At 48.3% G+C, this 24,341-nt stretch overlaps 1 protein-coding gene across 2 annotated transcripts in view; it reads right to left on the bottom strand.

Annotated features, from left to right (window-relative positions):
* Nucleotides 1–24,341, bottom strand: part of FLT3 (fms related receptor tyrosine kinase 3) — an 83,404-nt gene that overhangs the window by 11,657 nt on the left and 47,406 nt on the right. For both annotated transcript variants that reach the window (XM_017337503.4, XM_089303718.1), the window contains exons 10-20: nt 18,175–18,278; nt 17,398–17,506; nt 16,962–17,140; nt 16,090–16,196; nt 15,871–16,003; nt 15,676–15,780; nt 9,976–10,086; nt 8,598–8,751; nt 6,434–6,516; nt 4,396–4,523; nt 2,924–3,046 (exon numbers count right to left, since the gene is read on the bottom strand). In XM_017337503.4, coding sequence (XP_017192992.1) covers nt 2,924–3,046; nt 4,396–4,523; nt 6,434–6,516; nt 8,598–8,751; nt 9,976–10,086; nt 15,676–15,780; nt 15,871–16,003; nt 16,090–16,196; nt 16,962–17,140; nt 17,398–17,506; nt 18,175–18,278 — 1,336 coding nt within the window. The remainder of the gene's footprint in view (nt 1–2,923; nt 3,047–4,395; nt 4,524–6,433; nt 6,517–8,597; nt 8,752–9,975; nt 10,087–15,675; nt 15,781–15,870; nt 16,004–16,089; nt 16,197–16,961; nt 17,141–17,397; nt 17,507–18,174; nt 18,279–24,341) is intronic.

Below are 24,341 nucleotides of genomic sequence, written 5' to 3'. Positions count from 1 at the left end.
CGCATCAGCCCAGCTCTTGCCGTTGCGGCCATTTGGGAGTAAACCAGTAGATGGAAGACCTTTCTGTCTCTCCTTCTCACTGTAACTCTACCTCTCAAATAACTTAAAAAAAAAAAGAAAGAAAGAAAAGAAACTTCTACCCTGGACACGGTGCTTCCACATTGGTTTTCCCCCTCACCAGTGCTGGGACCTGAGTGCAGAGCCCTCATGGGAAACTCTATCCTAGTGGATAGGCTCAGACTATTCACGTTCAAATCCACCTGCCACGCTGCTTTTTTGTGCTTTGGTTTTCTCACTCACAGAGTAGTTACTCTGGGGACTAAATGAATGAATATATGTAAACACACACAGTAAGCACAGCATCTGCATTTGTTGTTACTGTTTCACAACCAGGGATAGTAATGCAGAGAAATTCCAGAAACGAATAACCAAAAAGAAATGGATTAGGGGCTTAAATCCAGATGTGCTAAAGCTTTTTTTCTTTAAATCATTTATTTCATTTATTTGAAAGGCAGACATAGCAAGGGCTAGAGGGAAAGAGAGAGAGATCTGCCATTCATTGGTTCACTCTAAAATGCTCACAATGGCCAGGGCTGGGCCAAGCTGAAGCCAGGAGGTGGGAATCTAATCCAGGTCTCCCACAAGGGTGGCAGGGATCCAAGTACTCGAGCCATATTAATAGGAAACTGGAATTGAGAGTGTAGATGGGAGTTCAACACTGAAACCCTGAGACTCCAATATGGCTACAGGCATCCCAAGGAATGGCTGAGCCCTATGCCAAACATCGCCCCCTGCTGTTGTAATTCTTAACATCCACACTTTTTCAATTACACAATTCCATCATCTAAGAGTTTTCACAGTTCTTTAGAAAATAATACATCTATTTTTTTTTCTTCTTCATACTATTTGTTGAACTCTTTACTTAACAAAGTAAATCATATGTGTATAAAGTCAATTGAAAATAGATCTCAGTAAAAAAATAATAATGGGAATAAGAGAGGGAGGAAGAAGTTTGTAATTGTAAAGCTGTATAGTTCTGCATACATTCCTATGGATTTACTTCTAAGGGTATGTTTACAAACTTGTCATGGGACCCCAAATCCCATTAAGCTTCATGGTAAAAATGCCATCTTAATTGTTAAAGTGATCATATTAAGTGTTAAAGTGAATATATAGATAGAATTAAATGTTAAAGGGATCATATAAATATGATCAAGTGTCTAGAAATGAAAATAGATAGAATTTAAAAAGAGAGAATGCTCCAACATGGGAAGCAGTCCACACAGCACTCATAGAATGACAATTGCTTTAAACAGCACTCTGATCTCAGAATCAGCCCTTAAGGCATTCTGGTCTGGCTGAAAAACCCATGAGAGCATTTCAGGCAAGGAAAGCCAAGACACTGTGGCAAAAATGTCCTACATGAATGATCACTGTGAGTGAGACTCCAGTGGAAAGAAGGGACCATCAAAGAAGGAGGTACTTTTCTCTGAAGAGAGGAGAGAACTCCCACTTTGCTTATGACCTTGTCTAAATACCGATGGAGATTGTGGGTTCAAAAAGCTTTCACAGCCTAGGCAGCTCATGTCAAGAGCCTCAGATGATCACTGACATCATACATAAGAGTGTTAATGGTTAAATTAACAACAGAAGTCACTGGGCACTTACTTCCTATGCAAGACTTCTGTCCTCAGTGAGGTTGTTTTATGAGAATTAACTGTAAAACTTGTTCTCAGTGTTTTTTTTTTGTGTGTGTGTGTGTGTGCATGTGTTTGCAACTGTTGAAATCTTTACTTAATATAGAGTTGGTCTTCTGTGTATAAAGTTAACTGAAAATGAATGTTAATGGAGAATGGGACTGGGAATGAGAGAGGAGGAGGAGGTGGGGTGGGAGTGGGGGTAGAAGGGCAGGTATGGTGGGAAGAATCACTATATTCCTAAAGTTGTACTTATGAAATTTGTACTCATTAAATAAAAGGTATCTCAGGGAAAAAATAAAATAAAAATTGGCATTAAATAAAAAGAAGAAAAGAATACATCTGTCTTTTGGGTTTGTTTCCTAACAAGTAGATTCAGTCACGTGGTAAGTCCCCTGTGTAAACAGTGATTGACTGGTGAATATTCAATAAAATGTATGTATTGTGCCTTTTAAAATTCTTTTAGATTTATTTAATTTTTAAATTTACTTGAAAGGCAGAGAGAGAGAGAGAGAGAGAGATCATATCTTCCATTGGCTGGTTCACTTCCCAAACAGCCACAACAGCTACAGCCATAGCCGGCTGAAGCCAGGAGCCTGAACTCCATCTGAGTCTCCCACGTGGGTGGGAGGGAGTACTTGAGCCACCACCTGCTGCCTCCCAAGATGAGCATTAGCAGGAAGCTGGACTGCGACTGAGGCAGGACTGAAGCCCTAACACTCCAAAAACAGATGCAGGCATCCCGAGTGGCTGGCTCAACTGCTGGGCCACAGAGCTTGCCCCATTTGTGCCTTTTCCATTGCATGTTTAATATTTAACATGTGGGCTGGAAGTCTCTTAATGCTGTATTGTAACTCTGGTTTCTGATCATTGGAGACATAACTCAGCTTACGACTCAGCAAACTGAAAAGAATGTAACAAATGAGTTTTTTTTTATATGGAGATCATATGCAAAGGTCCCCAGTCCATCTGCCTTCCCAGTTAGCCCAAGGATTGATGGTGATGCTTCATTGCTCAGCTTTGGCTGGAGGTGGAGCATCCCCCAAACTGCAGAGACACCTAAGCAAACGGCTGTGAGGGCTTGTTGGACTTCTCCATGTATCAAAGATGCTACCGTGAGTGCCGGCATTGACCACAATCACAACAAAAACACGAAGGATCAGACAAGAATCACGACAAAAACGCAAAGGAGCAGTGCATGCATGCAGAAGGAGAGGCAGGCTCACGTTGCCCCGCACGACATAGTTGGAATCGCTCATGATGTCGCGCGCCAATCCAAAATCACAGATCTTCACCAGCTTGCCGTGGGTGACAAGCACGTTCCGGGCCGCCAGGTCCCTGTGCACACACTGCAGAGAGGGAGATGGCAGTGTTATTTGCTGTTGGATTCCATCACCCAGGACCGTCTTCCACCCACAGGGCAGGTTCCAGAGGGCAGGTGGTGTCTTCCCGTGGCTGGGCTCTGAGCAGTCACCCTGACACGTGCCATAGGTCTTCACCATCTGGGCTGTGGCCCGAGCAACCTAGGGGAGAGGCTCTCAAAAGGAAAACCAAACCCAGTCCGGGTCCTAACTCACTAGAAGGAAGAGACACAACCAGGAGCCTCCTGGAGCCCCCACTGGGGGTTTCTCAGGCTGTCCCTGCCGTGCTTGGGGTGAGCCTTAAGACCCACGCCTTTAATGGGCTGTCAAATTGCTTTAGGAAGCAAAAGGAAGGAACATCCAAGGAAATACTCAGCGGGGAGGGGAGACTCAAAATGGGTTTGGCATTAGCGGGAGTCTCTGAACTGAGAGGGGTCCCATGAACCCAAGGGTCCTGGCTTGCGACAGGGGGAACATCCGAGGAACCCGACATTGGTGGCAAAGGTCTGAGGGACGCCCTTCGGTCCTCACCACAGAGAGGCAAAGGCATCCAAACAGACCCACAGCGCCCACAGCTGCCCTGCCCCGCCGGCATTGGCTCCTCGGGCTTTCTACCGCCAGCCCCTGCAGCCCACCTCATCCCCCTTCCACCTGTCGGTCCAGACTGCTCAGGCCCCGCCCTGTATGACCAGCCTGGCGACACTCCAGCCTCAGTCTGATTTGACCTCTGATTTGAGTCTTTGGCCAGCCCCCACCCCTGGCTCAGGTCATTCCTCAGTGAACTCTGCCCGACTGGCTCCTGTTTCCTCCTGTTGCTCTGGGGCTCCCCGCGCGTCTCTTTCCCAAGGGTTGCAATCTCTCTCTCTGCACTCTCCCCTCCCTGGGCCTTTGCATCCAAGCCTGGGAACCAACCCCATCACCCCAATCTCTTATTTCAGAATCAAAGATGGCCAAGTGGCTGGCTCCACAAGTGCAGCAGATCCAGGTCAGCCCTTGGGTCAATCCCCACGTGCAGTGCACAACCTGAGCATCTGTCCAATGCAGGAGTGGCAATGCTGTATTGCATAGTGAGTGGTCATTTGCAAGGACTTCTTACCCTGGGTTTTTGCCCTGGATTTGCCAGGGCATGTAGGACAGCCAGGAAGGGCTGGCACTTTTCTAAAAAGGGCTCGTGGGCCTGTCTGCTACAATTAGTCAAAAGCTGAGGTTCCAACAGCAAGAAAGACTTAAACAGATGCAATCAAAACAACCAAGAGAAAATACAAGCTACTCTCTTTTTCAAAATTATCTATCCAGTTTATTTTTCGTCAGTTTATTTTTCTTTAAGAGGTGCTTACCGACTTAAATTCCAGAAATTCCATTCCTTTGGCAACTTGATATGCAAAGCAAAGAAGATCTTCAAATGTGAGCACATTCAAGTCCTCCTCCTCCTCCAGCCTTTTTTGATTTTCGTATTCAATTTCATCTATAAAATAGAGCCAGGCTTCATTGTTGCCGAAACGCTAAGAAGTGACCCTATTCAGTGTCCACGAGAAGGTTATTAGAGCCTCAGACCAAAGAGTTAGCTGTGTTAAATAACATGTGTGGGAGGGCTGTGTTAAATAACATGTGTGGGAGGGCTGTGTTAAATAACATGTGTGGGAGGCCGTTGGTTCGGACCAAGCTCCTGCCCTAGGCTCAGCAGATCCAACCAAAATGGTGTCACTTCTGCTAAAGTTCCATATCACCAAGATGAAACTAAGCCATCTGACCTTCCAAGGCATCAGGAAAGATAATAACCAAATTTCCCAAATGGGTCAGTTTCCAGCCGCACTGTCGCAAAGCTTCCTCCACTTTAATCCTTACGAAAAAGGTAACCTGGAATAACTTGAAGTTAGCCAGTTATTTTTAAAAAAAATTTTTTTTAATTTTTTAGAGAGGTAGACAGGCAGAGAGCTCCCAATTACTTGTTTACTCCCCAAAAGCCCACAACACCTGAGGCTGGGTTGGAATGGAAGCTACGAGCAGGGAATTCGGCCCAGCTCTGCCGTGTGGGTGGCAGAAGCCCAGTGACCTGAGCCATTACCTGCTGCCTCCCAGGGCCCACATTAGGAAGCTGCAGTCAGGAACCCAACCAGGCACTCCACTGTGGGGCGCAACTCCCAGCTGCTAAGCTAAGCGCCAGCTCCTCCATCAGTTATTCTGCTGGGGTTCCAGCTCTCTGCCCTCGCCTTGGAAGGAAAGTCACTTTGAAAGGACCCAGTGGTTCTTTTTTCTTCTTTCTTTGGTCTGTCTCTGTCCATAAAACCAACCACCTCTGCTCAGCTCATGGGAACGCTTACACGGTGACGGGCTGTCCAGTTCTAGAAGGGCACATCAGGCCAGTTAAGATCTCCACACTCGCTCTCTGGCAGCTTTGTCTTTTAGGAGACGCCGAGATGTGCGTGTGATACCGTCACCTCATTTTCCTGGCCTGTTTGCTTGGAGAATCACAGAGGGTCAGGAAGCAGGAAGGCTCTAGAAAGATTCTCTTTGCTCAGTGAGAAATTCCCTAACTACTTTGATGGCAGATGGCTTCCCCATTTGTCAGGAGTTTTAGATGTTCCTCTCTCTCTCTCTTTCTCTCTTTTTTTTTTTTGCCCCAGGGAGTTTTGTCACATTGGGAAAAGAATGGACACCCAGTGTTTAGCCCATTTCATCAACCTGGGAACACTGGTAGGCCTGTTTTATGAATGAGGAAATTGTTACTCAGGATGGCTGAATGACTAACCCAGAGTCCTCCAGCCAGAAAGAAAGGAACCGGAAGTCACTCCAGCCTCCGTCTCAGTCCAGAACTTGCCTGTCTCACTTAGCAGGTAATAAGAACTCTGATGACGCTAGAGAAAGAACAACTTCACCAAATAAAATAGTCTTCAGTGTTTATCCACCACTGATAGGTGATTCTCAATATAGAAACGATTAGCTTTTAGTTAGCTTTAAAGCAAATACACATGCATCGCATACGGGCACTGGTTGGAGATCCGGCTGCTCCACTTGCAATCCCCCTCCCTGTTAATTTCCTGGAAAAGCAGCAGAAGATGGTCCAAGTGCTTGGACTCCTGCACCCCATGTGGGAGTCCTGGAAGAAGCTCCTGGCTCCTGGCTTCAAATCGCCCCAGCTCCAGCTATTGCAGCCATTTGGAGAGTAAACCAGTGGATGGGAGATCTCTCTGCCTCTGCCTCTCTGCAACTCTGCCTTTCAATTAAATAAATAAATCTTTTAAAAAAAAGCCTATCATTGACAGTTAGCAAAGAAGAAAATATTTCTTGTCTTTACACACTTTTTAAAAATAGCTAATGCAAAATTCTTGTATCCATTTCCATTTTAAAGTACAATTAATTAGAATAAAATGCTACCTTCAGAGTGAAATGAATTCCCATTCAACCCCGAGCTCTGGTCCAGCTCCTGGTGTATCTGAACTTCTCTTGAACCAGGCATACTATGGAAGAAAAAAAAAAAAGAAGTGGAGTCCAATTGTAAATGGGTTTTCTAATTGGAAGCCCACTGTCAACTCGCCCACCTTTTTTGTTCCCACTGGAAACCTCAGTGTCACAGGGCTCACCAGGTCTAGGTGGAGTGCAGCACCCCTGTCAGAGGCCTGGAATCTCACAGCTCCCAGAGGGCCTCACCTGATCCTCACTACACCTTCCACGCTGGGCGTTCGAGTCACATTTTATGAAAAAGAAATGAGGCTTGTGAAATAGACATGACCGGCTGGCATCACAAAGCTCATGAAGAATGGAACGAGACGCACGCCCCATTCCTCGTCTCCCAAATGCAGGCTGCTTTCCCTCCCAAAGCTCGTGGAATCCAGATCTCCTAGAGAGACCTGCCAGTGCTCTCTCCTGCTTCTTTTTTCAAGTTGGCCTTTGGAAAGCTCATTGCCTTGGTGAGATTACCAAGCAGTAATAACGAAACCTCTTTTAAGGTCAACCCTATGGAATGCTTTCCTGAGAAGTTCTGTGCTCGTTTCAGACAGCTCATGATGGATTCCTGCATACACGTTCACCACAGTGCACCGTTTCAATAGCTTTGAAGAACGCTGTCACACTTTCAGACCACAGATACTCCACAGTGAATTGTGTCAGGCATTTAACACACCCAGAGATGAGAATAAACCAAAGGCGTTAACTCGTGACCACGGAGTGCTGGTCACACACTTCTGACCCACTGGGACAGTCTCTCTGTGTTCTGGAACGTGCATGGCATTGGCGAGCTTTCTCAGTCCTAGACAATGATCTGAGAAAGGAGGGTAGAGGGGGATGATGCTGTGACGGTTCCGAGCCAATTCTAAGCAAGAGCTCCTGGGTGTGCATGGGGACCTCCCTGGGGTCTTGTGACTTCTAACAGCCTGGGTTTCTGTCTCAGACTTTGCAAGCCAGTGGCCTACACTGAAATGCAACATTCTCAGAAAACAGAGCTGGGAATCTCAGACGCACCCTCCCCAAAAGGCCCCAGTGAAAACCAAAGAGTCTGAGGCAGAAATATGCCTTCTGAACAAGGGGGAGCTGTTGCCTGGGTTGGGGGTATAGAGCATGCTGTGGCGTGGGGAATCATTCCAGTAGCGTGCCTGGGAGTCCACTCAGAGAAAGACGCTGAAGAGCCATTGTGCTCAAGTCATTATCATGAAATTCAAGGATGGGGAAAGCATCTTGCTAAACTCCTAGAGCTCTCATCTGTGACCTCATCAGGACCTCATCAGGACCAGGTCACGCTCAGGATCTCTGCGGACGGCAGGAGACACACCGCCAAGCCCAGTGACAGGCACTATGGCTTTAGTTGGGACAGCCCTTGGCGATCAATTCCTCCTAATATTTCCAAATCCAGTCTGTGAGTTTAGAGCTGTTCTGTGCAGTGGCCCTAGGCCCTGGCTACTCTCTACAAAATATGCCAAGGACCTTGGGAAAAGTTCTCCTTCTTTCCACCTGTACCCATGTAGCAGCCAGGAGTCTTTGAAGAATTCGGTAAGACAATTTTCCCCAGACCAGCATGTACCCAGGGTGTGACATAGGCACATGTGGAGACAGGCTGACTTAGCTGCAGTCCCTGCTCTCAAGGGAAGGGATCCACATCAACAGGGAAACGAGAGGTCACCTCTTTCCCATGGAAGATGCGTTCCAAGAACCCCAGCAGACGTTTGAAACCACAGATAAAACCAAATCCCACCTAGACTGTTTTTTCCTATGCATACATACATATCTATGATAAAATTTGTAAATTAAACCCAGTAAGAGATTAAAGTAACTAATAATAAAATAGGACAGTTATAACAATACACTGTTATTTAAAACTTAGCAGCTGTCTCTTCTGGAAGTTTTAATTTAATGTTTTTGGACCACAGTTGGCCATGTGTAACTGACACCACGGGGAGCAGAGCTGTGGGAAAAGAGGGGAGTGCTCTTCCAGGCCCCAGGCCCTGAAGGTCACGTGTGCCTGTGGACCTGCGTCCATGGCAGGTGTTTCGCATCGCACCCCGAGTCTCTCTCACAACTGGTCACTCCGGAGGCTCAACCTGCTTACCTGGCATTTGGATGTGACTGGAAAGTGGGGTAGAAACTGAAGTTGTGCTCCTTGAAAATCTCGGTCCACGTCCTGTGAAATTTTTCTCTTTTACTTCTTAGATAGTTGAGGAGATCACCATAGCAACAATATTCAAAAATCAAGTAAATTGGTCCTGAAATAGTTACAGTTTCAATTACAGATATGCTGATACTTTTTTCCCCCCAGAAATGTGTGTAAGCAGATGACACATTCCATGAGAGCTTGGGACTCCCTGGATTTGGGAACACTACACTTTTTTGGGAGCCTATTTCTTCTTGTATTTAAATTCAGCCTTAGCATTTTTCTCTTTTCCTCTCCTTTTGGTCCCGTCCCCAGGTCTGCTGTCCCAGAAGGAATGACTCCTGTAGGCGCATCATTTGGATATTTCTAGGCAGAAGTGAGAGAACCACAAAGCATGCCCCCAGCAGATGCTAGGAAACACAGTTCAACCTCCTGCCTTGGCTATGACTTATGTTGGCACTTCAAAAAGTTCACAGCAAATTAAATGAAAAGAGAAGCTTATTCTAGTGCAAAGTAGTTTTGAAATCCAAGTACATGAGGGGTCTCCAAAAGATCACACATGGATTTCAAAGTTAACTCTTTAATTTCATTTTTCCAGTAGCTTCTCGAAATTGCTCCGGTATACAAAGGCAACCCAATTGGAGCAGTGACCAAGATCTGTAACTATTTGCACCACTGTATTGATGTCACCTCCACAGCGGGAGGGGAAGCAGAGAGACCACAACACGTCCCTGCAGTGTGGTTATTTCTTTTGAAAAAAAAAAAAAAGTTAATTTACTTATTTTCATTTTACATGAAAGGCACAGAGATGGAGACAGACAAGCAGAGAAAGATCTTCCATCACTTCCATTCCTCAAAAGCCTACAACAGCCAGGGTAGAGCTAGGACAGAAATCAAATTAGGAGCCAGGAAGGCAATCCGGGCCTCCCACATGAATGGCAGGGACCCAAGTACTTGAGCCGTCATCTGCTGCCTCCTAGGGTACACAGTAGCGGGGAGCTGGAGTGGTAGTGTAGCCAGGACTCAAACTGGTCTAATCCAAAATGGGATGTGGGTAGGCATCCCACTGTCTTAATCACTGCTCCAAATTCCCACCCTCGTGGTCACTTTTAGGCAGGTTAGAAATATGGGCTGTATCTCAATAAAGAAGATGAAAGAGAGGCATTGTTTATATATTGACCCATCTGATTCACGGAGTACTCAATGCCTCATTCTACTCAGGTTGGAGAGCCCACACAGTGAATGAGGAGAGAGGAAAAAAAAATAAGAACAAACGTGCTCTCCGTATCCAAGCCAAAGTCGTTGGCAGGAGGTGCGCTCAGCGGGGAGAGACTACCTGACAGCGTGCACGCCCCCAGCAGGTTCACAATGTTCTCGTGGCTCCCCAGGTGAGTCATCATTTTGAGTTCGGACATGAGCGCCTCTCTTTCAGAACTGTCTGCTTTTTCTGTCAGTGGAGGAGTACAGAGAAAGGAAGACATTCTGTAATATTCAACAGATGAAGGTTTTCCTCAGTTCAGAGCTGATGTGCACTATTCATCGAAATTCAACAGTATAAGACAAAAATAACATACGCCTTTTGAGCATTAATCCTATATTTTGAGAAATGCTTTCTCTCTCATATCTATATAGCTATCCATCATCTATTTGTTTAAAATTAATTTGAGAGGGGCCGGCACTGTGGCATAGCAGGTAAAACCACCACCTGCAGTGCTGGCATTCCCATATGAGCGCTGGTTCGAGTCTTGGCTGCTCCACTTCCGATCCAGCACTCTGCTGTGGCCTGGGAAAGCAGTAGAAGATGGCCCAAGTCCTTGGGCTCCTGCACCTGTGTAGGAGACCTGGAAGAAGCTCCTGACTCCTGGCTTTGGATCAATGCAGCTCCAGCCGTGGAGGCCATTTGGGGAGTGAACAAATAGAAGACCTTTCTTTCTCTCCTCTCTCTGCCTCTGCCTCTCTGTAACTCTGCCTTTCAAATAAATAAATAAAGCTTTTAAAAAAATAAAATTCACTTGAGAGGCAGAGAGACAGAAAGAGAGAGAAAGAGTTGCCATCCACTGGTTTTTTTCCCCCAAACACCACAGCACAGCAGGGAGCCACGAGCTCAGCCCAAGTCTTCCACGTGGGTGGCAGGGACTTAATTATTTGGGCCTTCACTGCTGCCTCTCAGAGGCTACATTAGCAGGAATACTGGCGTCAGGAGCCGGAGCTGGGTGTCGAACCCAGGCACTCTGATAGTGGTCTCAGGCACCTGCACCTCTAGACCAAATGTCCACCTTGAAATTTTAAGACAGAATTGCAAGGACTGTGGTGTAAATGTTGACTCTAATAATAGGCCTTCCTACTGGGCTTTTCTCTACCAACCAAAATAAAAGTCCTTCCAGTGGGCCCTCAACCAACCCACAAGCAAAACAGTGATAACAATACAGGATTTTCCTCCACAGAAGCTAACAAATACACTAAAGGGAGAAACATCTTTTTTTTTTTTTTTGGCTCTTGGACTCGTTGACATCACAGGGAAACAATGAGGTTGGCTGGCTCCAGCCTGTGGCCCTGAGGACTGGAACCTTAATTCTGTAAAGAGACGCATGCCTGCTACATCCAAGGCTATGTGCCAGGCACTGGGGAATGGAGGATAAGAAAACACAGCCCCTGTCTTGCTGGTGCTTAGATTCTCCTAGGAAATGCATGGCTTTATAATGCAATCAGTGTCTCACTGAGACATGAAGAAAAATAGGGAGGTAGCCAGGGGATTGCATGGGGGAGGGGACCTGGTCAGGGGGAGACCATTGATGGCAGCCTGGAGTGACAATGGGCAAAGGCTGAGAAGAAGAGCACACAGCGGAATGGACACAGACCCTGCCCTCAAGAGGCTTCCAGACTAATGAGGCAGGTGAGATGTAACTGAATAACAAAATAAATATATAATTACAGTCACGATAAATTCTACGACAAAGCCTACAGGGAGCTAAGGTAACAAACCGCACAGGCCTTGATCGCATTTGGGGTGTGAAAGAAGCTTCCCCGAGGAAGTGATAATTCAGCTGAGATCAGAGGGAACAGCAGGATCCACAGCAAAAGGGGAAGGGAGAGAGGGGGCTCCGCCTGTGCAGAGGTCCCAGGCAGGGCGGCGAATGGTGCGCGGAGGAACTGAAAGAAGGCGGCACGCTGCTGGTGTGCAGGGGGCACAGGGCAGCGTGGAGAGCACAGGGCGGCGTGGAGAGCACAGGGAGATGTGAGGAGCATGGGAGGCGTGAGGAGCAAAGGGAGGTGTGGAGAGCACAGGGAGGTGTGAGCAGCATGGGGAGGTGTGGAGAGTACAGGGAGGTGTGAGGAGCACAGGAAGGTGTGGAGAGCACAGGGAGGCGTGAGGAGCACAGGGAGGTGTGAGGAGCACAGGGAGGTGTGGAGAGCACGGGGAGGTGTGAGGAGCACAGGGAGGTGTGAGGAGCACCGTGAGGTGTGGAGAGCACAGGGAGATGTGAGGAGCATGGGAGGCATGAGGAGCAAAGGGAGGTGTGGAGAGCACAGGGAGGTGTGAGGAGCACAGGGAGGTGTGGAGAGCACAGGGAGGCGTGAGGAGCACAGGGAGGTGTGGAGAGCACGGGGAGGTGTGGAGAGCACAGGGAGGCGTGAGGAGCACAGGGAGGTGTGAGGAGCACAGGGAGGTGTGGAGAGCACAGGGAGGCGTGAGGAGCACGGGGAGGTGTGGAGAGCACGGGGAGGTGTGGAGAGCACGGGGAGGTGTGAGGAGAACAGGGAGGTGTGAGGAGCACAGGGAGGTGTGGAGAGCACAGGGAGGTGTGAGGAGTACGGGGAGGTGTGGAGAGCACGGGGAGGTGTGAGGAGCACCGGGAGGTGTGAGGAGCACAGGGAGGTGTGGAGAGCACAGGGAGGCGTGGAGAGCACAGGGAGGTGTGAGGAGCACAGGAGGTGTGGAGAGCACGGGGAGGCGTGAGGAGCACGGGGAGGTGTGGAGAGCACGGGGAGGTGTGAGGAGCACCGGGAGGTGTGAGGAGCACAGGGAGGTGTGGAGAGCACAGGGAGGCGTGGAGAGCACAGGGAGGTGTGAGGAGCACAGGAGGTGTGGAGAGCACGGGGAGGCGTGAGGAGCACGGGGAGGTGTGGAGAGCACGGGGAGGTGTGAGGAGCACCGGGAGGTGTGAGGAGCACAGGGAGGTGTGGAGAGCACAGGGAGGCGTGGAGAGCACAGGGAGGTGTGAGGAGCACAGGAGGTGTGGAGAGCACAGGGAGGTGTGAGGAGCACAGGAGGTGTGGAGAGCACGGGGAGGTGTGGAGAGCACGGGGAGGTGTGAGGAGCACGGGGAGGTGTGGAGAGCATGGGGAGGTGTGAGGAGCACGGGGAGGTGTGAGGAGCACGGGGAGGTGTGAGGAACACGGGGAGGCGTGGAGAGCACAGGGAGGTGTGCGTAGCACAGGGATTTATGAGGAGCACAGGGAGGCGTGGAGAGCACAGGGAGGTGTGGAGAGCACGGGGAGGTGTGCATAGCACAGGGATTTATGAGGAGCACAGGGGGGCGTGGAGAGCACGGGGAGGTGTGCATAGCACAGGGATTTATGAGGAGCACAGGGAGGTGTGGAGAGCACAGGGAGGTGTGAGGAGCACAGGGAGGCGTGGAGAGCACAGGGCGGCGTGAGGCGCACGGGGCGGGGTGGAGAGTAGCGGGCCTCGCAGACCTTTGTAAGAGAATTGAAAGCCGCTGGAAAGGTTGAGCGTGAAACACTCTGATCAGCTTTGTGCTTCCTGATCAGCACTTGGGCATCAGCACAGGGAATCCAAAGGAAGCAAAGATGCAGCCAGGGCACCTGCTTGGAAGGCTACGGCACCATCTGCGAGAAGTAGACTTGGGCTGGAGGAGAAAGGAGGGCGGACTAGAAAGACACGAAGGGGTGCCAGGAGACAGCATCGGGCCCGATTGTGAAGAATGTGGCTTTGTGTTGGCACCAGGGACCAATCACTAAGGGGAAGAGAGGAGGGATGGCCGGGGTTGGGGGAATTCAGTTAGGATAGGTTGAATTAAGGGATTTTTAAAGATGCCCAAACACCTGAATATATGGACTTGAAGCTCAGAGGGGAGATGCAAGGTGGAAAGCTAGGGGTGCTGCAGATGGTCCCGGTGAGCAGGTGCAGTGAGGCGGGGAGTGCCAGGTGGGGGGGTGGGTCCAGCAGCACCCTAAGGAACTCCACAGGAGAAGCCAGGTGGAAGAGGACAGGCCAGAGGCACTGAGATGCAGTCGGAGAGGCAGGAGCAAAACCAGCACACGGCGACACAAAATCCAGAAGAAGGCATTTCAAGTGCCTGGTGTCAATTTATGTTGGGGAGCCAAGTGACATGGGGACTTCAAAATGCCCACTGGACGTGGTTAGTTCAAAATGGACGTGGTTAGTTGGAGGTGCTGGGGCTCTGAAAACACAGCCCAAATCCAGAGCATGGCAACTCTGGCCTGAAGGCACAGCCTCAGGATCTCTCTGCATTCTGTGTCCACAGTCTGGCCTCACTGCTCTGTCTGAATCCTTGTTCTCTCCCAAAGCTCTGGAGTTTTCTGATCTCACTTAAGAAATCCCATTGACCAAGAAAGATTAACTCTAGATAGAGAAGACTCAAAGTTTCCAGGCCCAGGACACCGACGCCGACCAGAGAGAGCCTTCATTGGTTCTCTTGGAAACTGTTACAACTACATAACGAGATGAACTCCATTCCCTTGTACAGTTCTTACTGTATCCCTCCACAGCTTGTTGCCACCCCTCTCCAGGACACCCAAGCTCTTTATCCAAGCTTCTGTGCCTTTCTGTAACCCAGGATGATATACAAACTTCAACCATCTGGCTTATCTTGGATGCTCACATTTTGTCTATGACTTCCGGGCCTGATTTTTTCCCCCTTATGCACGTTAATCAGTTTGTATGACTTTTAGTCCTTTTAATCTGCCTATTGCCAGTTCACTTCAGCAAACCTTCAGAGGATGGAGGGGAAAGTTCCTTTGCCTTGCTGCAAAGTCATTGTTCAATGCAGTGAGAGAGCCAAGCAGAGGTGCTCTTGCTGAGTGAGTGGTGCTCAGGGGAGTGGTGGAGTGGGCACCAGATTGGGGTGCATGGAGCAATGAATGGGGAACAAGGAGATGGGGGTTCCAATTTAGTCTTCTACAGAGTTGCTATCAAAATGTAAGGAACAACTTCTGCCTGTAGCAATTGGATCCTCAAATACTAAGCTGATAAAAACTAAGCCAAGAGAGAGAAGAGGGAGAGGGAGAGTTTTGTGTTCCTGACTTGCATCTGATACCCATGACTCAGGTGACACTAGCCCAACCCTATTCCCTTTTAGGCCTTGCAGCATGGCCAACAGGAACCTGGAAACAGGAGGTAGGTGAAAAACTGCCTCCCATCTGTGCACCTTTGTTGATTTGAAGCTGAGTCCCTACCCCTAATGACTTTGATGTAAACTGTATCAAGCCCCAGTATCTCTCCCTTAGCTCCAAGAGTAAGGGAGGGGCACAAGGAGAAAGCCAGACCCAAGACCCTGATCACAAAGACTCAAATTGCCCCTATAGCTAACATCGCAATGCTAGTCTATGTTCTAGAGCTTTGCAAGAACTCACAAGTCCTTAGCAAAGTAATGCCCAATCTGCCCACAAACCCTAGACAGATGGGGGCACACCCTTGCCACTGCAAAAGAAATACACTGGCCCCAGTCACTGACCAGTCAAAGCAAAGGCAGGAGCACTCTGTATCAGAGAGAGGCTCACACACAAGCTAGTCACACACAGCTCAGCCCTGCTTTAAGTCTGCTAGATTCACTGCCTTTAATCCTCCAGGGAGTCTGGAAATTGAGCTATCACTGCCTGCCTTCTTGCTGTGCACTTTGCAATAAATACAGACTCCCTTCCGTCATCCTGGTACCAGTGATGGCTTTGCTGCATGTCAGGCAAAAAGGTCTAGTTTTGGGTGTTATAGTGATTCTTCCCATCAGTTTTGGGGGTGTTCTGTAGCAGCGTCATTCCCCTGCATGTACCATACCTTTCAACATTTTCACTGCAACCTGGATGGAGACGCCTGTCTTACTAATTCCATAAGCTGTTGCATTCATCACCTTTCCAAAAGCACCTGATCCTAGGACCTTCCCTGCAAAGATAAGCAGCGAGTCAGTGCACTTGAAAGATCCTCCACTGGGAAGGCAATGCTACAGGAACATCTGGAATGACCGATTCTTACCAAACTCTAAATTTTCTCTTGGGAACTCCCATTTGAGATCATACTCGTATTCTCTGAAATCAATGTAGAAGTACTCGTTATCGGAGGAGCCGGTCACCTGGACCATTTGCAGCTGGCTTTCATACCGAAATTGCTTCAGAGACGAAATAATGAGTCCGTTAACAAGAAGCAGTGCTACAGATACAGGAACCCATCGCCAGTGTTCCCTTTTGCTTTTACCTTTTTGTACTTGTGACAAAGCAGCATGGTTAAAACAGCAATGAAGGGAAGACAAAGCCCAATTGTCGCATAGAATGAGATATTGTCTTGGATGAACGGGAAGGGGCCTACAACAAAAGATGTAGAAATAGGAGGCCCTCATTATAATCTCTCACATCCTCTTTGCGTAACCACTTGTTTTCAGGCCTTACAACTCTTCTGGTGTATTCTGCTGCCTGCAGAAAATCAGGCAGTGTATTTCACAGAAGGACAGGTTTCCCTCCTATAAGACTGTCAGTGATTCTGAACCCATTTTTAAAAATCAGTACTAGGACAAGAAGAATTACACCTCTTTAAACCCACAGGATGTACAAAGCAGATGGGGAAAAAAAAAAAAAGCAGCAGCAGCAGCAGCTTGGGTTCCTTCAGTGAAAATAGCACAGGAAGGCGGAGAAGTCAGCTTTGCGAGGCTGGGGATTCTAACCTATCCGTGTGGGCAGCCAGCTTTCAGAATTGTTTAACTGAGGATGGGCTCTAAAACATAAAGCAAAAATTATAAAACAGAAGGATTAACCAGAATGGAAAATAGAGAGCGATTCACAATTACTCAATTCGTCTCTCTGACACTGGGGCATTCAGTCAGTACTGGTGACACTGGGAGTTCACGGGTCTCAACATCATTAGAGCTCTCAAGGGGCGCTAAGTAGAAGTCCGCCCTAAACTGCAAAACACTCCAGCTGATGTCACTGGGGATTCTTGCCTGACTCAAAAAGCCCTCTTTTCTCACATGCTGGGCCTGTGAAATCCCCCCTCCCCAAATAAAAGCCAGCCAGAGGGACTAAGTTCTCGGGGGGAATTCCTGGTGCCGGAGTATGACAACAACAACTCGGTACCTGGTGAGTTTAAGAGGATGGTTTCACACGACGTGCCCACGGAGTTGTACGCACAGCACTTGACCAAGAACCCTTTGATGGACTCGCTCATGTTCAGTGTACTGCTCGATGTCCACTGCCCAAACACCTTCCTGTTAGCCTTTTTATTCCACACGCCTTCTGTGATTTCTTCTGTGCAGCTGCAAGGAGACAGCAGACCGAGAAGTTAGACAGGTGGGCTATCACCAGATTGGAAGCTGGGATTTCTGTTTCGTGAGGTCTGAGAGACAGCTATCTATTAGGAGTGATCAGAAGGCATCTCAGACCACTGGCAGTTAGGGCTGACTCAGAAAGTAAGCACTGTAAATGATTCTTCTGAAACTGTACTCATGAAACAGAGGGAAGATGGCACAGGGCTTGAGTCCTTTAGTTAGGAGAGACACTGGGTCCTGATTACTTGGGAGACTGGTCTGAACACTTCCTCCAGGTCCAAGATGGTAACGGGTAGCCATCCGACGAACAAGAAGCCTGACTTGCTGATGCTTCGGCCAGCACTTGAGGTTTCCCTGCGGAGAATAAAGTGTACAATGAGCTCACAGAGCAGGGTACTTTCCAGAAATGGCTTGGAAGACGGCTGCAGCCTGGGCTGCCTGTTTACCCTGGGGTTGTTTGTGCTTCTGGGAGGCTGGCGCCTTGGGGGAAGCCTCAAGCTCCTTGGTCATTGCCTCTCTTCCCCCTTACATGGTAACCTTCTAACATCACCCCACTGAACACCGCTTTCTCACCGCCAGGCTTTCCTTGTGGACAGCCGGGTGCAGATCTCAGTCTACCTGGATGCCTCCACATGAGCCTTACAAAGGCTGCACAAAGCCCAGGAAATCCCTTCTCATCTTCCACAGACCAAAGAGTGAAGATTACGAAGCCAAATATGTGGCAGGTACTATGACCCTCTGCCTTCCCTGACCGTGACCTTACAAGTTACTGAAGTCTATGAAGTTGTGACACTAAAGCACATTCAGAGCAGAAGGATGTGGGCGAAGTGTTCTACGTGTCTCAGGATAAACACAGAACAAGCCATATGGGTTCCAGGCCAGCAGGCAGGAGACTCAAATTTCAAACCATTTCAGCAGGCCGAGAGGTTCCTCCCCAAATCACACTTAGCACTTCCTGGTTAACAGTAATAAACAATTAAGGAGTTCTAAGACAAAAATGGATTCCCAGCAACTGGACTCACTTCGTATATGCAGCGTGAACATTTTGGTGAATTGCGCATCGTCGTTTTCTGCATGGAATATATACTCTCCTGGCTGGTGTTTATGGTTGCAAAACTTGGATACGCTGGCAGAGAGAACGAAAGGCAGACTTAGCTGGACCCTTACAGGAACTGTTACAGCGGACGGTGTGCTTGGGGGAAGTCTTTCTGGAGACTCTCCCCAGCTGCCAGAGTTCCCTGAACAAGGAAGTATCATATTCTATACACTTGCTACTCAAGCTGTGGTCCATGGATGGGCACCCCTGGCATCAGCATCTTTACCACCTTGCGGACTTGTGAGAAGGGCAAAAGTCCAGGCCCCACCCTCAACCCTACTGGCTCAGAATCTGCATTTGGATCTCATGATCTGCCTGTGAGTCATGTGCACTTTATGAGCTGGGGCTGGCTGGGGAGCCTCCGAGAGGCACGGAAGTCCCTGAAAGCCCCTACTGTTCCGTGCACTCTGGATACTCTAGCTTTCCAGAACATGGAGGAATGTCTGCAGGTGGAGGAACTGTGGCTGCCCTGCTTCCAGAAATGACAGCGCACTGATGTGGGTCCAAGACAGGACTGGGGACCAATCCTTGACTTACATAGCAGTTAACCATGGTGAAGGGTCAAATCTACTCAGTTAACACAGAAATCTTTGCCTGGTCTCAGTAGGCTGTAGTGAGGGAGAGAGAGAGAGAGAGAGAGATCTTCTATCCACTGGTTCACTCTCCAAATGGCTACAACAGCCAGGACTGGGCCAAGCCCAAAACAGGAGTCAGAACTCCATCTGGGTCTCCCACATGGGTGGCAGGGGGCCAAGCACTTGGGCCATCTTCTGCTGCTTTTCCCAGGCCATGAGCAGGGAGCTGGATCAGAAGCAGAGCAGCTGGAATTTGAACCAATGCCCTGATGTGGGACGCCAGCACCACAGGCAGTGACTTAATCTGCTTTGCCACAATGCCAGCCCCAGGCAGTACATGTTGGCCTAGATAAGTGGATACAGGGTATAATTCACTGTCTACCAGGTTTTCAGGACCTGGTATTGTCACAGGATGTGGGATATTATAGGAGAGGTAATAGCCTTTTTCTGTTCAATTGAACTCCATAAAATTCAAAACCAAAACAACCAACCAACAAAAACAAGGAGCCAGATAGGACACAAAAATCCCAAACATCTACATGTGTGGAGTGGTTCAAGCCTTAAACTGAAAAACTGTAGCTGATCAAAGAAAGCGGGGGCCACTGTGGAAGAGAGACATCCAGGGGGCTGCACAGACAAAGCAGGACTTGAGCTGATCTTTCCAGATGAGTTGGCTTAGATGAGAACATGAAAACAAAGACAGCAAGGCTGAGGTGAAGCTGGGTGCAGGTGCGAGAGGAGAAAGGATCGCATGCGGCCACTGAAGTCCATTAACAGAGAGGCCCCTGGACTGGAGGTATGTGTTGTGGCATAGAAGTGGGAGGAGTATGGCCAACTGACAGGCCCCTTGAAAGGAAGCCTAACTATCTAAGAATTATTGACGCACACAGGAAGCGGAAGCTCTGGATTCCTGGGCTGGAGACGAATGCCACAAACAGTAGTTCAGATTCGCATGGGAGAGGTTCACTGGAGGGCAGTCTGGAGGCAGCTGTAACAATCCAAGAATTCAGTCTTTCACCCAACCAGCAAAGGTGGATTCCATCTGTAGGAGGAGCCAGGGATACCAATTTGGAACAATGAAGTTTCTGTTTTCACAGCATGTGGAGTTTGGTGGTGTAGGTACACGAGTAAATAAACAGCAATGGTAGAGAACAGGAAGTCCTACCATAGGAGAACCAAAAGTTGAGATCTAGGCTTGCAGAGCATGACAAGCTGAGTGCTAACAGAAGAAAAGTAGGAAAGGAGAAGAAAGAGGGAACTCAAGAGGCACCAGGAAAACAAAGTTGTAGGAGCTGGGTTGCATATAGACGACGAAGAAGTTCATACAGGATACTAGAAAAAGTCCAGGTGAAATGTGCACTATGAAAAAGCTATACCTGGATTTCAAAATTCTTTTGCTTCAAGATAAACTTATTGGAGTGGATATTTGGCTTGGTGAATAAGATACCACTTAAGGTGCCAGTGTTCTGCGTCAGAGTGCCTGGTTTTGATATCCAGCTCCTCTCCTTTTTTTTTTTTTTTTATTTTATTTTATTTTTTGACAGGCAGAGTGGACAGTGAGAGAGAGAGACAGAGAGAAAGGTCTTCCTTTGCCCTTGGTTCACCCTCCAATGGCCGCCGTGGCTGGCACGCTGCGGCCAGCACACCGCGCTAATCCGATGGCAGGAGCCAGGTGCTTCTCCTGGTCTCCCATGGGGTGCAGGGCCCAAGCACTTGGGCCATCCTCCACTGCACTCCCTGGCCACAGCAGAGAGCTGGCCTGGAAGAGGGGCAACCGGGACTAGAACCCGGTGTGCCAGCGCCACAAGGTGGAGGATTAGCCTAGTAAGCCGTGGCGCCGGCCCAGCTCCACTTCTAATGCCAGCTTCCTGTTTATACAGGCCCTGGGAGCAGGAGGTGACATCATTTAGTCCATGCCATGCACCTAGGAGACCTGGATTGAGTTCCCAGCTACCTGCTTCAGTCCCAGCTGAGGCTGCTGTGTGCATTTGGGTAGTAAACCAGCAGATGAGAGCTGTCTCTGTCTCTCTCCATCTGTCTGTATCTCTCTCTCTCAAATAAACTAATTTCAAAATAATAATCTTTTAAATTCCATTTTCCATAATTAAAAAAAAATCCCCTTCCTAGAGGGGCCAGAATCGTAGCACAGCAGGTTAAGCTGCCACTTGCGATGCAGTAGCCCATGTCAGAGAGCCAGTTTGAGTCCCAGCTGCTCCACTTTCAATCCTGCTAATGTGCCTGGAAAGGCAACAGGTGATGGCGCAAGAACCTGGGCCCCTGTAACCCACGTGGGAAACCTGAATGGAGTTTCTGACTCCTGACTTCTGTGGCCACTTGGGGAGTGAACCAACAGGTGGAAGATTCTCTTTCTCCTCTCTCTGTAACTCTGCCATTCAAATAAATAAATAAATCATTAAAAAAAGAAATAGCTGGTGCCATTATCTGCCATTTTCCATCTCACAGACCAAAGCAAAAGATTTTATGACAGCTTTTTCCTCCTGGGTCTTTTGTGTAGTGTGGTCTGTCACTGGGTAGATGAGATAGCTCCTGAAATATGTTCAGTCTTCTGAACAACTTCCAGGTAGGAAACTGCTCAGTCAAGGTGTTAAATCGCTTTGCTTCCTGTCGGCTACATTGACCTTGGCAGCAGCAATGGTGTGGCTGAACCTCTGGGAATTCCAAGGGGACTAACCATCAGGTGACTGTGAGTGTCAAAGCTTCCTTTTTCTCCTGGGGGTTTTCCTCTTATTTTTTTTGAAAATGTATTTATTTCATTTGAAAGGCAGACTGACTGAGAGAGGGAGAGACACAGAGAGAGAGAAAGAGAGAGAAATATGTTCCATCCACTGGTTCGTCCTGCAAATGGTTGCAACAGTCAGGCTGAACCAAGAACTCCAGCCGGGCCTCCCACACGGGTGGCAGGGACCCAAGCTCTTGGGTCATCCACTGCTACCTTCTCAGGCCATTAGCAGGAAGCTGGATCGGAAGTGAGGCAGCCAGGACTTGAACTGGGACTCCAATATGAGATGCAACACCACAGGTGACTTAACCCCTGTGTCACAATGCCAGCCCCTCTCCCAGGGTTTTTGTAAGAGTGGCCAACTGGCATGAAATGGCAGATCAGGAAATCTGAGTGAACAGTGAAACAGTATCTTAGAGACCAGGAGCTGTGTTCTCAGGATGACCAGGGAAAGGAGTTTTCTCCCCTGTCATCCAAATGCAGGTCTTTTTTTTTTTTTTATTTTCCATTTAAGCCCAGAGATCAGGAGTTGAGAAAAGAGTCCAAAAGGCTGTCTCCCTCAGCTCGGGGGATAACCGTACTATCCAGGAAAGAGCACTGCACTCAGAGAGCAAAGTCTAATCAGAATGCAGAGAACAAGAAAGCAAGCAAAGAGCTGGGGCAGCTGGGAGCTGGCAAGCCTGAAGGGGGCGTCACGGGGCACCGGGCACCTGTGGGAGAGGTGCATTGCAGCCCGACGGAAGTTGAATCTGCTCTCTCCCGATGTCATCCTATTAGACAAGCAAGGTGGGAGGCGGGAGGCGGGAGGCTGTGCCGAGGACTCCATCTTCCCCTATATACCATCATGACTCCTTCTTATTTTATTCAAGGTAACCAACACACCTGGGGGTGTACAACCATTAGAAACTCAATAGCAGGGGTGGGTGTTGTGGCACAATGGTCGAGATGCTGCTTGGGACACCTGCACCCCATATCAGAGTGCCTGGGTTTGAGTCTCAGCTCCACTCCTGATGCCAGCTTCCCGCCAATGCAGACTGGGAAGCAGCAACAGATGGCGCAAGCAGTCGGGTCCCTGCCGCCCACAGGAGGCCTGGGCTGAGCTCCTGACTCCTGGCTTCAGTCCCACCCAGCCCCAGGCATTGTGGGTATTTGAGAAGTGAATCAGCAAATGGGAGATCTCTCTCGCTCTTTCAAATAAAATAAATTTGTTAAAGTTCATGGAAAAACATAATTAAAAGATGAATTTATTTTGGTGCCAAAACTTGAAATCCATGCCTGCTTTTTCATGATATGTTCTCAATAAACTTTATGGAGATCCCTTGTAAATACAATTTCAAAAATTTTGGCACCAAAATAAACATTTCAATTACATTTTCTATGAACTTAAAAATATGTATTTATCTGAGAAGCAGACAGACAGCTATCTCCCATCTACTAGCTCACTCCCCAAATACTCCTAACAGCTGGGGCTGTTAGAACCAGGTAGAAGCCAAGGGCCTGGAGCTAGCCTAGTTTTGGATCAGCTCCACTGCAGCCATTTGGGGATTGAACCAGCGGATAGAAGACCCCTCTCTCTGTCTCTACCCCTCTCTGTAACTTTGTCTTTCAAATAAATAAAAATAAATCTTTTAAAAAAAAAACCAGTAATCATTTTGAGGAAAAAAGAAATTGAGAACCTTTACTCTGGGGGTAAAATCATAGTAAAATACAAGGAAAGATAAGGAAAAAAGATACTAAAGTCAGTGCCCATCACCCAGTTAAAGTAAAGACTTCTGAAAAGTGGAATATTATGCAGCCATCAACAGTAAAATGTATTAACATAAAATGATATCTTTTAAATGAAAAAAAAAACCCAGATGACAGATGGCACAATCCCCTTCATGTTGGTACAAGATGTACATGATACACACGTCCCTATTGCAATGGAAACAGTAAGGGAGTGAAACATTATTTCTGGAGGACAGATTATGGGAAAGAATGAAGGGTGCTGACTGCCCGGTGTGACTCGGCAAGTAAATGAGCCTCGGCTTCCCTGGTTCATCAAGTGGGTTTGTGAGGAGTCCATGAGCTCATTCCCATAAAGGACTTTGCTTGTTGTCTGGCACATGTGGAAAGCTCAGAGAAGAATCCTTCTCTGGGAGTGGCTTCGGAGCACGTGGCTGACAACCCAGAAAAGGAGCCAGCACGGCTGCCTCAAATGGTAGAAAGAGAGGGGCTGTGACTTAGGTGGGGTGACACACGACTCACGCATGTCACCCCTCATCTTATACACACACCAGACCCATCTTCCTCAGAAAAAAAAAGAGGGAGAGAGAAATCATTCCTCCCCAGGCTTCCGGGATTACATAGCCTGCTTTATATTCGAGAACGTCTCAATTTGCCCATTCTTCTCCCGGGCTCAGCACCCAGGACCCATCACTGCCCTGCTCACCCAGCAAGTCTCGTCCGTGCTTGCGATGGGCATAGCTCGAAGTCCTGGCGCTGGAGAACTGAACATTTCAAGGAAAAGGACAAGAGGAGGGAAGGCTAATGAGGGTGTCTCAGAAGGGACTACTACATAATTGTGAAGGTCTACGAAGTGCCTTGCTTCTTCTCCTTCTTTTTTTTTTAACCACGGAACTTGGGAAAGCTAAGGCAGATCTGGTGTTTTTAGATTTAAGTCTACAGAGATAGGGCAGTAAGCAAACACGTGGGTCAAATATCCTGGATCCTTTTATCAAGAGCAGGATGCTGGGACAAGTGGAAAGTTATAATTTAATAAAATGCAAACACGTAAAA

This window comes from Oryctolagus cuniculus, chromosome 9 (genome assembly GCF_051225735.1).
Source record: "Oryctolagus cuniculus isolate XC-2025 breed Fujian yellow rabbit chromosome 9, ASM5122573v1, whole genome shotgun sequence".
Lineage (NCBI taxonomy): Eukaryota > Metazoa > Chordata > Mammalia > Lagomorpha > Leporidae > Oryctolagus > Oryctolagus cuniculus.
The sequence above is the reverse complement of the archived record's forward strand: the minus strand, read 5'-3'. Positions and strand labels throughout refer to the sequence as shown.